Source organism: Stegodyphus dumicola, chromosome 3 (genome assembly GCF_044657685.1).
Source record: "Stegodyphus dumicola isolate Sdum_Otavi_A_Nest chromosome 3, ASM4465768v1".
Lineage (NCBI taxonomy): Eukaryota > Metazoa > Arthropoda > Arachnida > Araneae > Eresidae > Stegodyphus > Stegodyphus dumicola.
This window is the reverse complement of record NC_140770.1, coordinates 208040530-208057871: the sequence shown is the minus strand read 5'-3', so window position 1 is coordinate 208057871 and position 17342 is coordinate 208040530. Positions and strand designations below refer to the sequence as shown.

General features: G+C 33.0%; 1 protein-coding gene across 1 annotated transcript in view; it reads right to left on the bottom strand.

The window, feature by feature from the left end:
• Positions 1 to 5060: 5060 nt before the first annotated feature.
• Positions 5061 to 17342, bottom strand: part of ATPsynE (ATP synthase, subunit E) — a 29302-nt gene continuing 17020 nt past the window's right edge. Inside the window, exon 4 of the mRNA XM_035378086.2 lies at positions 5061 to 5218. Within this exon, the coding sequence (XP_035233977.1) occupies positions 5163 to 5218 (56 nt within the window). The 3' untranslated portion in view covers positions 5061 to 5162. The remainder of the gene's footprint in view (positions 5219 to 17342) is intronic.

Here is a 17342-nt window from a genome sequence, read left to right as displayed (position 1 = left end):
ACACTACAAGCAATGTTAATGGTGATGATTAATGTAAATGTTAATGGTGAAGTGCAATTTTGAGTTTGACAGTTCCTGTGATGAAGTCTATGAGAGACTTCTACGAGAACCTAAACTTCTTAAAAGCATTCATTCGTCAGTGAAATTACGTGTACGGAGCACCTATTCAAGATGATCCTTCTAGGTCAGCGGTTGATCAGGAAGGCCCATTGTCCGCGTCGAATTAAAACATTTGCAGCGTCATATGCTGGATGGACACATTCAAGGTAGGTAGGAAGTTACAAACTTTTGTTTTCTGACTCCTATTTTTTTTATTCTTTGGCTTCTCTCTTACTCTTACTGCAAGCGTGTGAGTCCACATACCAAAGTCCGTGATTGTTGATTCAGTCTGAGATATGGATAAATTCTAATTTTTCTTTCAATAACAGAGTCTGTTTAACACACAGGTAATTCACAAATGATGGGTAATTTTTTACAGGACAATGTGACTTCACTAGAAATTTTGCACTCCGTATTTTCACCTTCGGGGGCGGGGGCTTCCGCCCTCTCCCATCACCCAAATTTGGATCCCTGCATTCCGCTTTACCCTCCGGAAAATCTGCTCACCTTAGTATAAGAAGGTAAAACTTTTGTACTTTTCAATGTGAACGAAATATGTGTATCAGTGAGATGTTAATGGTGTTTTAACTGTGTTACTCATAACCAGGCGCGTAGCCTGAATTTTCATAAAGGGCATAAAGGCTGAACACCAAATGTTTTGAAAATGACATTAACAGACGAAAATTAGAATTACATATATTGAAAAGTTGAATATTGTTTTTGCGCATTAATATATTTTTAAGGTCTGATTTAAGGTTTTTTTTTAATAATAATTCATATTAGTGGTCTGCCAAATATAAAAATTATATATGTAGTTGTCCGTGAAGTTCTAAGGGTTGACAACCGCTTTCTAGCCCATTTACAATCAGATCCAGAGCTTAAATTACGACGGATCCCGGCTCGGGTACTTCCAACACCTTCTTAAATACAGTCTGTTTAAGAAGGTGTTAGTACTTCTCAGCTTCTGAGTTAAACTGTGATTCTAGCCGGAATGCTAAATGAAAGCGCTTTACTTGTTTTATGTAAATGAGACACAGTTTCAGCGTGCAAATTTTATTTTAAAAAACAAATATCTGCTAAAATCGATTATAACTACGGAATGCATACTTGTCTCTGGGGGAAAAGTGGGCGGAGTTGTTAAGACTTTTAAGGAAAGAAAATCTCCCCATCCATATGTCAAATTCTCCAGGTTGTGCTATGAATTTATGACAACAAGTAAAATGTTTTGTTCCTAAAAGTACCAAAAGTTATTACCTTGGTCGGGCACGTCCAGCGATGTACTAGTGATCTCTCAGTGCAGAGCACCCGTAGACTTAAACCATGTAACCAAATATGGGGGGCAAAAATTGTCACTTGTGCAGACCGTACGTTTGTTCTCATGTTGTTACTGGATCCCATTCAAGGGAAATTTTTTTGCCCAGTTGCCCTCTGCTTGACTGATAGAATTATATGGGCAGGGCATCGTAGTCAGAAAGCTTAGGGTTCTTCCTTGTTTTCAAAGCTACACTTTTCCATTAAAATTTATTTCCATACTCTCATATTGTTTCTGATGTTCTGGAAAAAGAATGGCCTCTCTCATCCCTTGAAATAGTACGTTATACCGTATATTCATGGCTTGAATTAAGCCGGAGGCAGGCTAAGCTATTGCTTAGTTTTCAGAATGAAATTTAAGTGCAGCCAGAGCTCCAAACATGAGGCCCGATATTTTATTTCTTTTACTTAACAATTCATTATAAAATTAATGATTTATTAAATTTTTATTTATGCCTTTATATTTTATTGAATTTTAATTTAATTATTAGTCTCCAAACGGCATTTTGTGCCGAATCAATTTTTAAATTATTGCTCTGTATTATATTTAAAGAAACTAATGAAAAATCTGCAAGAAAATGTACGTATTTTTCTTGCACTGTGAAAAAACAACAGTACCTAGTCATTAATTTTTGAATAACATAGTCCTCTATCCGAATATGGGCACCTGGAAGCCTGAGTTTGGAATTTCTTTTAATGTCTTCTTCACTCTGAAGCACTGACAAAAAGTCAGGATTTCATGGTTTTTATAAATTATGTTTTGAGATGAAAATTGCCTTAGAATAAATATTTCATAATTTACTATTAGTAAAAAACTATAGCGTCTCTATCGTTTATTAGTAGAAATGGAGAAAATATAACAATAAATAAGAATCAAATAATAAATGAATTATGAATTTCCTTGAAAAACAGTTCCTTTCAGTAAAAGGAAAATTAAAACACACATCAGCAACAGACTTTACTATTCTTAAGAGTTAATTTAGCAAAATTTACATGAAATAATGAATATTTTTTCCCTCCCTTCTGCCCACATGTATGTGTATGCAGATATGCACTCAACATAGAAGAAAATGAAATATTAGTACTACTGTTCCAGAATATCAGCTATAAAATATTTATCCATGATTTGGCAATATCACATCTTCATCATGAAATGGTAGGGAGAAATGATAGATATTACACTCATGTCCATAAATTAAGGATGACTCGGAATCACGCGGAAATCGAACTCTAAAATAAATATATCACCTGTAAAATCACTACATCTTCAAGAATCATATGCAAATTTTAGGAAGTAACCAGATGACACTGATGGTACGTCACAATGATGAGAGTGTAAGAGAGTGATATATAAGGAATACAGGCAAAGAAGTAAAATTGTTCGCAGGCGCTTTATAAGCATTTCAGTGCAATAACCAAATAGTTATGACACAAAGGACGCATTTGGATGATTTTTTACGTAGTAGAATTAGCGGCCGTCTGGAATGTGGGTGTACCCAACTGGAAGTATCAGATGAACTTGGAATCGCCCAGAGTGTCATCTATAGGCTTTGGCAACGATTCCAAGATGATGGTAATGTGAGTAGACGCTACAGCACAGGTCGCCCCAGAGTTACAACGCCGAATGAGGACCGGTATTTGGCAGTTACTGCCAAAAGAAACAGGCGGAGCCCAGCATCAGACCTTTCTCGCCAGCTCTCTTCAGCCACTGGTACGACAATTTCAAGGCAGACCGTGTACAGACGCTTAGGGCAGATTGGTCTATATGCTCATAGAGCTGTCAGATGCGTTCCACTTACTGCAACTCAGTGTCGCCTGCGGTTAGCCTGGAGTGGACAGCATGCATTGTGGACACCGCAACAGTGGGCTTGTGTGATGTTTTCCGACGAGTCCAGGTTTAGCTTGCAGTCTGATTCTCGCCAGACTTTCATATGGAGAGCTCCAGGTACCCGTCACCACCAAGAAAACATCATTGAACGACACCGTTACGGTGGTGCAGGAGTGCTCGTTTGGGGTGGAATTATTCTGGATTCCAGAACTGACCTGCATGCTCAAATTGGAACCATGACAAGCCAAATCTATCGGGACATCATTCTGGAACAACATGTACGTTTGTTTCAGGGTGCCAGCTTTGAAATGCATTTAAGTCTGAATGCAACATCTGTTTAACAGAGAACTGATAAATTCTTAACATACACCACAGAATTTTAAAATTAAATAACTATATAAATGCAAAATTAATATTGAAAAGCAGAAAAATATGCAACCAAAAGTAGAGCTTTATCAAAAGAAAAAAGTTGCTGATATTCAGTTTGTGCCTATCACAAATACAGTGTTGACATGGAAGTAAAAAATTCATTTCAATTAAAATATATTACTTTTATTAAAAAGTTTATTTTCATGTACATACATGAAAAAATTCCTGTTTAAAACAGACATGCTAAATTTTTTGAAAATCATAATTTTGTTTACTTTGAAAAGGCATATAAAGCAGTTACTGGATTATGGAAGATTCTAATATATCTTTGCACATATTAATGCTAATATACTAACAGAATATTCAACTTTTAAAACTTTTACTGCATATAAATACTTTGATCTCAGTATAAGTTACAATGCCTTAAATATTTTTACTGATAATTACATACAAAAGATGAAGCCAACAGTGGTGGAGACGTAACATTGCGAAGGAACGGCAGTCTACATTTGTTTGCCAGAGGAAACGACTGCTCTTCACCGAAGAACTTAACAGAGGACAAGGTGAAAAAAAAAAAAAAAAAATCTGTCGCATACGCTTTGGAATCAGTGTGGTAATCAAACCATCGACACCTCCCTGCCTGTGAAAGACTTTGGATGCCCAGGAGGTCTACTGCCGAGCAGTAGACGTTAATGTAACTGGCTGTGCCACTTGCTGTCACTAAAGCCCATAGTCGAAGCAGTACTAACCAGAATTAATTACTGCGCTTCTGTGCCTCAGTAAGAAATGAGATACAATGCATTTATTATTCAAATATGCCATTATATAGTCAGGACATATAAGAAAAATATTATTGAGCATAAAAAATCCCTTTTTTAAGAAGTGTAGTCACACGAAATGCATTAATATTTTGAACTTTTCACTAACATTTTTGTTGTATAGCATGCACAAGCTTTATTATTAAAACTTTACGATTTTCTGCAAGAAATCCAAAATTCTGATCATTAAATATAAGATTTGGTACATATTACCAGCTCAAGGAAAAAGAGTGTAACTTCTATCCTACCCTATATAAATAAAGCAGCTTAATATAAATTACTTAATGGCACTTTTTACGTAATAACTTCTGCAAGAACTTAAAACAATCAACTGTTAGTATAAATCTAACTGAAATGAATAATATGATTGCTACTTTTTATGTGCTAAGTCTATCAGAAGATCAAATTATAATTTATCCTGATTTTACATCAAGCATACATAAATATATTTTTGAAAAATGCAATTTGTATTCATTGCAGTACATGTGAACATTAATGGAAAAGAAAGAGTTATAGTTAGATGTTTTAAAAGACCTGTTTCACTACACCAGGCATAAAACCAGATTTAACACACAATAATGATCAAAGAATCAGATGAGACAGCATTAAAATTAGTTAAAGAAATAGCTTACAAATTAATCCTAGATACAAATTTATTTTTGTTGAACGAAATACATATTTTTATAGATGTTATTGTACATAAAACTACACAAACTATTACATTAATCTTCTACACATCAAAATCCAGCAGGTACTGGCACACCACATTCCTTAGCTAGGTATATCATTTCATCTGAAAAAAAAAGTAAAAAAGCAGTAATGTTAAGAAACAATAAACTAATTTCATAACACACTGATGTATGATAAAGCATAAGAGACAAAATTAAATGGATCTTTCAAATATGCACTTATAATCGCACATTAAATAAATTTAAAAAAAAAAAAAAAAACATTAAAATTTGCATCTTCTTTCCTGCTTTTAAAATGGCTTAATCTTGATGTAGCATTTAAAAAATATTGTACTTGTTAATGAATATAAAAGTGGACATAAAAATATGAAACATCATCAGTGAAAACAAATTAACTATTTGAACTATTCAACTCAATTAAATACAAAATTAACATTTTCAGCTATCCTAAAACAAAAATTAATTTTCTTTCATTGTATTTTCAAAACAATGAAAGAAAATTGGTTTAAATTAACTACATAATTTTCCAAGCTAAACTGATAATAATGTGAGAGGCACTCACATTATTAAATACTTTCTTTAAGCTTGAAAATATAAACTTAAATCTTTAAAAATGTTTCAAAAACTTAAAAAAGTTAAATTTGGAGGCAACTTCCCCTATCGCCTTGATAAGTCTGTCTCCTGCCTGTTCAACAATTGTTCACTTACGCATTTATATAAATTTTTAAGATTAAAAAATTTATTGGGATTATATATTTACTCATAGATTTTGATACTTGCACTTGATTTACATATGCTCTCAGAATTTAAATGATATTGTAGATTAGTTTGCAACAATAATTATTTATTTGTAATTCAATTTCATTTAAAATTTAATCAACTTTAAATTTGCTTTTTACGAATAGAGAATGTTTGTTAAATCTTTATATATCTTTATGTATCTATCTATTCACATATGCTTTTGAACTCCTGCCTTGTACACTAAAGAACACTACAGTGATGTGTGTGTGTGTGTGTATCTATCTATCTATCTATATATACAGAAAGAAACACGCACACCAGGGTTGGCAAGTTTCTTCTGACGTAGAAAAAACTAGCCGAAAAAATGAGATTTTTCACTAAATAGACAACAACCATGAATTATGTAATTTAAATATTCTCATTTTCTATACAATTAATTTAGCTTCAATTGTATTCTTGCAACAAACAAGCCAGTGGTTCGCCATGCACGCCTTGCATGATTGCTAGACGTTCATTCTACCTCCCTCTTTTCCAAAGCTTTTATAAATTAAACAAGAAAAAGTACAGAAAATGTTGACAAATATCAAACTTGAATAAATTAGTTTTTTATATTCATAAACTAAAATTTAGTACTGAATAGGTATAAAAAAAGGCAAAATGCATTTCCCCCTGAAACTATGAAATTCCCACCATGGGGAATCCCCCCTGGTTTAGAACCCCTGTAACAGCCATTTTTGTCAATAAATTCATACATACATAATTCGTCGCACATTATTTTATTAATACACATAAGTGTATTAATAAAATAATGTGCAAAAATGGTGATATGGCAACACTGTGTACTTTCTGTCTGGAAGAAAGAGTGAGGGAACACTCGATGCACAATCAATATGATTCTGAACTGTATAGAGTCATGCAATTGTAGAAATTTTTTCATAAACTGTTTTTTCCTAGAATACTCTGAAAATGAGCGACATCAATTTTAATCAATGTTCTGCTATCAGATTTTCATTCAGACTTGAGCAAAGTGTCACAGACACTTTTACAAAACTTGCATAAGCCTATGATGAAAAATGCTTTGTTGATGGTTCAAGTTTTCAGGTGGTTTAAGGAAATTTCAGGAGGAAGGGAATTGATTGAAGATGAACCTTGCTGGGGAAGACCTGCAACTGATACATATGATGTAAGCTGATGAAAATATAGCCAGAATTCCTAATGCTGAGCATTCTGATCATCACTTGACAGTCAGAATAATTTGAATCACACCACCATTCATAAGATTTTGACATATGTGCTGATGATGAGGAAATTTTTTAAGAGAAAATTGTTCCAAAACAAACTTTCACAAGAAACAAAGAACAACATGAAGTGCTTTCATTTTTTGGAGATCTTCATTATCTAAAAAAAAAATGTCATTGCTGATGATGAATATTGGGTGTCTTTGACCTAGAAACAAAACACCAGAGCCAGGAATGTCATACTTCAAAGTCATCAAGAGCAAAAAAGCAAGAATAAGTAAGTTGAAGATCAAAAGCATGCTGGTTTGCTTTTTAAATGGTCAGGGAATAATCTAAAAAGATTTTGTGCCTCCAAACCAAACAATCCAACACTTTTACCAAGTTCTTAGACTTCAAAAAAGGGTCATGCATGTGAGATCAAGACCAGCTGGGTGCTGCATCAAGACAATGCGCTTTATCAAACTACATTTTCAATCAATGAGCTTTTAGCAGACAAAAATATCCCTGTGGCTCCTCAAAGCTCCCTTATTCCCCCCAACAAGTCGATGCCATTATTTTCTATTCCTGAGACTCAAAACCCACCTTAAAGGACCTCATTTTAGAGCACTAGAAAACACTGAAACTGACCAGCTGATGGCAATTGCAGGATACGCATTCCAACACCTCTATGAAGAGTGGAAAAATCGTCTCAAACACTGTATGGCTTCCCATGGTAATTATGTTTAAGGAAGCAATGTGAGATTGTAATTTTGAATGAATAAAATATTATACAAAAATCAGTCTCACTACATTATTTACACACTTTGTATATATTAGTGTACTTGCTGTGAGATTTGCTTTAATATCTGTAAATTTAGGTAGATTGTGCAATTTCTTTTTATATCACTTAGATTAAGAGCCAAATAACAATTATTTAGAAATAGAAGCAAAATTTTGTAAAAAAAAATAAATCTGCCATCATAGAAACAATAGAACAAAAGGTTTTTCCTTTCCTTTTTTTTTTAATGCAATAATTTATTTTCTAAGAGAACTGTTCTAAATTATAATTTCAATTACATAACATAGCTCATGTGAATTTCAGGAATGACAATTTTCTTAATACCATACATGATTTTATATATTGCAAATGCCATTATTTTGAATATGGTGTATTAACAACAGAAAATCAATTTTTTACTTTTTTCATATTATTTATTATATTTACATTTTATTCATATAAAATATTCCTATATTAGCAATCCTTTTAAATACTTTCAGTCTACTTTCATACCAGTGAATCTGGATGGATCTTAAAACTAAGTTTTAATTTAAAAGAGAAATAAAATTAACATATTTTTTCAAAAAGAAAATAACAAAAAATTTTATTAACTATTACAAAATTGAATTTATATCATCAACACAGTATAACATACTGTAACTAAACAAAACCATTGTTTGTTATTGTAATTGAGCCATATAAAATGTTTCTGCAATTCTTTGGTACATTTTTGAACAAAAATTTCCTCTGTTGAAAATCAGTTTTAATCAAGTACATACTGATCATTGTTATCTATTACCTTTTGCCACTTTTCAGGTAGCTTCATAATTTCATAGGTATAGAACTTCTGTGGTTTATCATAAAAAAACTTGGCAAGTGATTTTCAGCGGCACATCGCTCAGCAAATGGTAGTCAGACAGTGCAAGGTCTGTGCTATATGGTGGATGCATCAAAACTTCCCAATCAAGTTCCGTTGATTTGTTCCGAATCATCAAAGATGCATATGGCCTCGCATTGTCATGATGGAATACAACTCCCTTTCTGGTCGCTCTTTCTGGATTGCTTTGTTCTAAAAGGTCAAGTTGTACACAGTACAGGGCCAAACTGATGGTTTCGCCAGGTTGTAGCAGCTCATAATGCTTCCTTCCAATCTCACCAACACTCAACATAGCATTCTTTGGCAACAATCCAGGCTTTGAAGTCATTTGTGGAGGGCTACCAGCCTTTGAGTGATCACTTGCATTTGATATTCTTGTATTTCATCCATTTTTCATTCTCTGTAATGATTCACTTCAAAAATGATTTATTTTCATTACATTTCAGCAGCATTTCACCGATGGTAATTTGGTAAATCAAATTTCGTCGAGTTAATTCATGTGTCATGCGATCATTGAACTTTTTTTTGTAGCCTACTCTTTTCAAATAATTTCAAACTGTCATGCATACTTGCCAACCTATGACACTCAAAAATCAGGAGATTTTTTTAAGAAATCAGGAGATTTTTCACAATGTTAAAAAGACTTTTTAAATGATAAAAAAATGGTTTTTAATAATGAATTAACTTTAAATAGTAACTAATTCTTAAATGCAAGCAACACAAAAATACCTTACGCATAAAAAAAACATTTTTATTACTTGCATCGTTTAAGGGGGGGGGGGGAAAGAAGGGAATTTTAGAATTTTGTTCACTGCCATTGCCATGTAGGCCTGCTTTCGCTAAGAAAAGTTTTTCTAATGTGTCATCACTAATATTAGATCTAAATTTAGTCCTCGTTTATGCAACAACACTGAAAATCCTCTCACACTCTGCACTACTACAGGGAACTGTCAAGATGGCCAACACAATTCTAGACAGTTGACTATATTTTAAAATTCCATCAGCACCTTTCAGTTTTCCAATTAAACTCCACTGGGTGTCAATCCTAGCTGATTTTATAACTTCATTCAAGTTTTCTAATTGTAAACTGCTGTTATGCAGCTGTTGGAACTGTTTCAATTTTTCCTTCCTTTTAGAACTCCTTTCAAGATAATAATAAATATCAACAATGTGTTCATCCACATTTATTGGTAAAGAAGCTGCCCCTTTTTCAGCTGCTAAATTTAAGAAGTGACAGGTGCACCTCATAATCTGCAAATCTGAATTTTCCTTTCTTAAGATGATTGCAACACCAGTCTTCAAGCCTACCAATACTGGTGCATTATCGGCACCAAGTGCTAAGCAATTATCCAGAGGGCCTGCATTTTCTTTTAAAGTTTAATAATTAACTGTGGTATATTAAAGCCTGTCAAATGTCCTTCTAAAATGGGGACAGAAATTAAACTGAACTCAATTTCTGAAGAATCTGGATTAAAAAAAGAAACAACAATTGGATACAGTTTTGAATCGGTATTATTGCTTCCATCCGTAGAGAGGCAGAACGGAGCTGTTTTGTGCAATCAATAACTGAAGATTTATTTTTCAAACCCATTTCTTTAACAATTTCACCTGTTTTGGTTCTTGCACTTGAGTATTTCTTAGCAATTTCACTATCGGGAAACATTTTTCTAAATAAAGCTGCAGCATGATCCGATGCATTCAGTGGCAGGTTATGCTCCAGTAAAAAGGCAGAGAACAGACATTCTGCATTAATAACTTTATCGTCCTTTGTTTTCGTTTTTTTAAAAAAACAACTCATGTTATCCTTGTGTTTTTGTGTTCGCACATGTTCGAGAACATCCGCCCTTCCACATTGCGAATTCGAAAAATCGCAACGACAGGCGGTGCACATCGCAAATTTATTACATTTCCTTGAGGAAATAATGGAAGGAAAATCAACTGTACGATTTTTGAAATGTACACGAGTATTTCATTCTCGCAGACATAACAAAAGATGATAATTTCTAAAACTATTTCCCGAAGGCACGAGCACTCACACAACTCAGCACAAATTGAACGAAATAACTAAAGAACATCCAAATAACAGCTTGCCTTGTCCTCATTGGCTAATATATGCCAGCTGACACGCAGTGGAGTTCGATGCCCATTGGAGAACAGGAGAACGACGTTTCTCACAAAGCAGAAGTTATCTGATTCTTAAGGTTTTGTTTTAGATATAATCTAGAGAAAATTCAATTGCTTTCAGACGTCCAAAATCACTTTTGTTCATATAACAAAGTATTAAGCCAAGTTCCATAAAAATCGTGAGAAATTTTAAAAATAAGAAAAAGTCGGGAGAAATATATTGTAAATCGGGTTGGCGGGAGATCGGTCGAAAATCGGGAGAGTTGGCAACTCTGGTCATGTGTTAGATGTTTAGAGCCACCACTTTTTACCGACAGCTTGTGTGCCAGTCTTGCTCCAACAGTTGCAAAATTTCATAGACTTTTTGAATGACTGGTCGATTAGAGAGAGGTGCATCTTCGACACCAAATTTCCAAAGCAGAATTGAGCAAACCACTCCTGGGTCTTTTGTCCATTCACAGCATTTCACAAATTATTCGGCACATTTTTATTTTTTTTACAGTAAAAAAGGATCCTATAGCGTATTTCTTCAAATATTTCACTCATTTTTAAATCAATATAACATTTTACACAAGCAGCAAATTAGAAAACTGCCTTTACAAACAATGGAAGCTGAATATCACCCTTTAAGCATGTTTGAAACAATCGAGTGAGTGTTGCCAGATATTCATACATCAACACCATCTAGCGGCAAGAAAACACCGGACACTTTTATATGACCCTATATATGCTATTTTGTAACTTACTTTGTATTTTATAAAAAGAAATAAAACTTATTTTTAAATAAGTTAAACTGTTATTAGACAATTTATCCCCTTCAAGAACACCAGTTGTTCATTTCTTCTACTTCCCTGGAAGACACCCATTCCTCATATATACACATAAACTTTTCTTATTATATTCTACGAAAAATTACTGCAATATACAAAACTCGATAAGCTGTATACATCTTTTATTGCATGAATTCATATTTGAATAGCTCGCATAATTTTTAATTAAAGAAAAACTCAAAATATTCTTATTAAGAATGTTACTATAAAAGTGTATTCAGAATCTAATTATCAAATATCAGTGTTATATAATGTTTTTTTTTTAAATTCTGAACTTAAAAATGAGGATATTTAACCTTTAAACTGTATTACAAGTTTTGTTTTAAGATCTTATTTTAACTGTATTACAATTTTTTTTTTAAAGATTTTATTTTTACTATAATATTATTTGGTTAACCTTTTTAAAACTCAGTTGTTTTTTTACATCCTATACCTTTAATCTGAATCATTACAATAAATCGCTGCAATGATCACTAACTGTTTGAGAGCATAACATTCTAACTGTTGAAAATTTACAACATTGTTTTTGCTACATTCCTAGACCTCCAGGTTGTAGTTAGTAGTTATTAACCAAATGTAGTTACTCTGTTATCCTCTAGTCTTGGAAGATTTAAACTAATCCACTGTAATGTATATTGCTTCATCTCAACAGATTATAACTTGTTTACAAGGTCTAAAAATGCAAACTGACTAATTGCCTATTCAAATATGAAGAAAATGGTCAAACAAAATCATTGAGAATATTAAATGTACTTCAGTTATCAAAATTATTCAGGATTTGCATATACGAGGGTAAGTTGAAAAATAAGTTTCCCCTGTCAACTGTGGTCAGAGTTGTGTATGAAAGTCAAAAAATAGAATGAGACGTTTGTCATATCGCTTGATAAGCTTCAAAAAGCCCTCCAGGAAAAAATCAGGGCTTTGCATATGGAAGAAGCGTTGAATGGCTTGTTTCACTTCAGTATTGCTTCCAAAGCGCCTTCCCCCGAGATTTTTCTTCAAAGCCGGAAACAGATGGAAGTCGCTTGGTGCGAGATCAGAACTGTATGGCGGATGGTGTAGGCGCTCCCAACCAAGAGTTGCAATATGGTTTTGCGTTGCCGTCGCTGAATGTGTTCTGGCATTGTCATCCAACAGCAGAATGCCAGATGCGAGAAGGCCAGGCCGCTTTTTCCGAATCTTCTCTTTCAATTTCGACAGGGTGTCACAGTAGCGCGTAGCATTGATGGTTCCAACCTCCAAAAAGTCCAGCAACAAAACTCCTTGGGCATCCCAGAAAACTGTGAGAAGCACTTTACGTGCAGAGGGAGTTGTCTTGAACTTCTTTCGGACAGGTGATGACAGATGTTTCCACTCCATAGATGCGGCCTTCGATTCTGGCGTGAAATGGTGGACACACGTTTCATCCCCCGTCACAATCCGAAACAGAAAGTCATTGCCATCTTCATGGTAACGCACGAGATGTTCCAGGCTGACCCCCATGCGTTGTTCCTTGTGTGTCGAGATCAATTGTCGGGGCACCCATCGTGCTGACAATTTTCTGTATCGAAGAATGTCGTGGATGATGTTTTGAGCTCGCTCATGTGAGATTCCAAGTTCTTCCGCTACTTCATCGATGGTGATATGCCAGTTCGCTCTAATCATGTCATCCACCTTCCTGACATTTGCATCTGTAGTGGCCATGCGCGTCCGTCCAGCTCTCGGTATGTCTTCCACTTGCTGACGTCCATCACTGAATGTGCGAAACCATCTCCGCACCATTTGCTTCGACATCACACCTGGCCCATAGACTTCCACGAGGCGGTTATGAATTTCTGTTCCTGATACTCCACGTGCCCATTCATAGCGGATAACCGCTCTCACTTCCTCCTTTGACCACGAATTCAAAACACACCTTCTCTCCATACCTACCGGGGCTCAAATGAGAGGCTGGTCTCCGCTTTGCGCAAGCACTCCAACAGCGCCATCTGCTTGATTTGCAGCGACCTCTACCCAATGGTGTATCGGTGACTTGCGCGTTTTCCTGCTGTGTTGCCTTTCGCCCATAGCCGTTCAACGCTTCATCCATATGCAAAGCCCTGATTTTTTCCTGGAGGGCTTTTTGAAGCTTACCAAGCGATATGACAAATGTCTCAATGTACTTGGTACCTATGTGGAAAAATAAAGGTATGTCATATCTTTAATGTCTCATTCTATTTTTTGACTTTCATACACAACTCTGACCATAGTCGACAGGGGAAACTTATTTTTCAACTTACCTACGTAAATGAACTTTACAGAGCATATACAATGCAAACAAATAAAGTGAATAATTTGTTCAGCACTTAAATAGATGCCTAGCAAAAATACCATTAAGTAAAGAAACTGTGAGATCTACAGTAATAAACTTAGAACAATCAAGGCATTCACACTTGTTTCTTGCATACATGTATGCAAGAAACATAGACCTTTATTACTGTACAAGAAACATTACCTTACTCATTTTTGTAGAATTTAGTTTCTTTGTTGATGGAAAATATACCCATATATTGCTAAAATTTAATGTTAATAAAGTTAATTAACAAATATCATTCTTAGTAATAATAAGATAAAATAATTGGACTCAAGAGCTATGAAATGCTCGAGTTCAATTTATGCAATGAAAATAAACAAAGTGAAGAACTTTGAAAAGAAAGAAAGAAAAGAAGTGCATTCAGATGGAAAATATACAACATAAATATTGAATGTAGTATAGAAATATGGTGCCACATCATCACTATTTTTATTTTTGCAGTGAAACTCTTAGTTGTTGGGAATGATAGGTAAATGTAATAGAACTACATAAAAATTAAATTCCATATTTAATTAATTAGTATATTTTACTAGATCATTCAAAATAAAATTGAATAGAACATTTTTACTACTATAAAAAATTAATATCTAATAAACCACAGACATCTTAATGATAAATCAAATATTCACACACCTAAACCAACTTCTATTTGTTAAGAATTAATCAGATCTTCTCAAAACACATGTTACTTCCTAATGAAATTCCTTACAGAAAGTACATTCTGCATTATCTAAATTTCAAATAAAAAATTAAGCTTGAAAACAATTTCAATAATTAATGATTTCAGTTACGAAAGAACTGCTTATTAGCCTGAAAATGTCACCTTAATCTCTGCATATAATATGTTTAGGTGGAGGCAGGTTTAAATAGAAATATGATGGATATACTTTCAAAAATACTAGACTAAATTTAATTCAAAATTTGATTGGTCTCTTTCTCTCGACATTTCTTTCTTTCTTTTTTTCTTTTTGTCAGGAGACAGTAACAATGATTAATTTTAGGCAGACAAATATTTTGCAAAAATCTAACACTAGCAGACATGTCTACAGTATATAACATTTAGTATTACATTTTCTCAGAACTTTTTCCAAAACAACAATACATTATTAAATCAGTCTTCACAACGCAAAATCATAAAATGCAATTTAAAAGAAGTTCCCGAGATTAAGAATTTCACTGCAAAAATAAAAATAGTGATAATGTGGCACCACATTTCTACACCACATTCAATATTTATTCACCAGCAAAAGCAAAAATTCTTTGAAATTTGTACTGCCATAATAGTACCTTTGGTAACAAATTTCAGAATTAAATGAAAATAATGAATTATATTACTGCAGCACAGAAATTCTGAAAATGATAGGTAAATGTAATAGAACTACATAAAAATTAAATTCCATATTTAATTAATTAGTATATTTTACTAGGTAAATCAAAATAAAATTGAATAGAACATTTTTACTACTATAAAAATGTAATATCTAATAAACCACAGACATCTTAATCACACATCAAAGACATCAAATATTCACACACTTAAATCAACTTCTATTTGCTAAGAATTAATCAGGCCTTCTCAAAACACACGTTACTTCCTAATGAAATTCTTTACAGAAAGTACATTCTGCGTTATCTAAATTTCAAATAAAAAATTAAGCTTGAAAACAATTTCAAAACTAACATATATTATATTTGAATTTAAAGGTTAGCATGCAGTTACATTAGGTATTTTGATTATCTGCACTCCCAGTTTTGAAATGCAGTAGAACTGCTGTGTTTTTGGTGTATTTTTGAATACACACACAATAGCCAATCTAAACATATGTACCACAAATGTGTTTGAACACAAGTTGAATTCTGTTTCATATTCAACTATAATTTTACTACAGAGTATTCATCAACTATAAGAAGGCATTACAGAATTCTGTTTCCTCGTAATTTTTTTAAAAATTTTCTTTCATTATCGTTTTATGAATAGAACAATATCTTTGAGCTCTAAAGATTAACCAAATAAGCATTTTCTGCTAATTCATAAAACTGTCAACATGTTGGCACTTTTTATATGGGAGTGCAAATAGTCAGAAAGCATGCTGCATCAAATGCAGAAGGATCTGTAAGGAAAAAAAAAAAAAAACATTTCATACATATAAAACTCCTTAACAAAGCTTTTATTCAATACTTTATTGATAAATCAAGTTACATATTCTATATTCCCACATCTCACACGTTAAACCTATATTTTAATATATAAATAACATCTCTCAAGCCTCTTACACAACGTTTGTACAAAATTTTAGGAATGACTACGAATACTGAAATCTGAAAAATCTCAACTGCTTCTCTAAAACCAATTATTAAAACTCTTTTTTATATATATATATATATATATATATATATATATCATCTTTACAATTTTCTGAAAACTCTCAAAATGATGCCCTTTAAAGTTCAGATTTCCCCTTAGAAAGTTTGCAAATACCAAACCTGGTGAGCAAGGGAAGTGATTAACGATTATACTTTCATCTGCAAGATGCTACTTGATGACTATTGTAGTGTAAAAAGAAAACTTTTTGGTTTCTTGCAGTTCAGTTACTGAATTCATAAAGACAAGTATAAGATACATAAAATTAAACAGAGAATTCCATTCAAACTCTTTTTCATATGCAAGCGATATTTGGATGGGTGCAAGATACGTTAGTAATCACTGCCAGTAATTATGACAAGGCAGCTTTAGTAAGATTGAAAAATTCAGTCCTTAAACTTTGTACATGATATCCATGACAGCCACTCATTGTCTCAATATTAATGGGAGTTTTCTTTTCTTTCTTAAATTAGAGAAAGTACTTCAATTTTTTGTTCTCATATTGCAATTCCACATCAATTTCCCAAACAAATTTGGTGTTACATAATTACTCCCTTATATACCTATAAAACTTGACTTTATACACTTTGCATTGAAGTTAAATAGTAATGTAATTCATTCCCCTTCCATTTTAATTAGAACTAAAATACTTATAAGACAGCATTATGAAAATTAATTAACATTTACTTCAAAGTTTGAAGTAGACTACTTTTAAATATTTAATAAAAAATTTGTATTTCTTTTTTAATGTACGAGATCGATAAAAAATTTCTTCTTTAAAGCAAGACCCACAGGATTTTGCTTAACAACAAGGTTTAATTAAAATAAAATTTACACAAATTTTTCACTTTGTCATCTGGAAAATGTGTACGTTCACCTTTTGAAAATATATACAGACATTCCTTTACACAACACTTCAAATACTACACAAATTTATATCATTAAATTTGAGCTATACTTTGCTGAT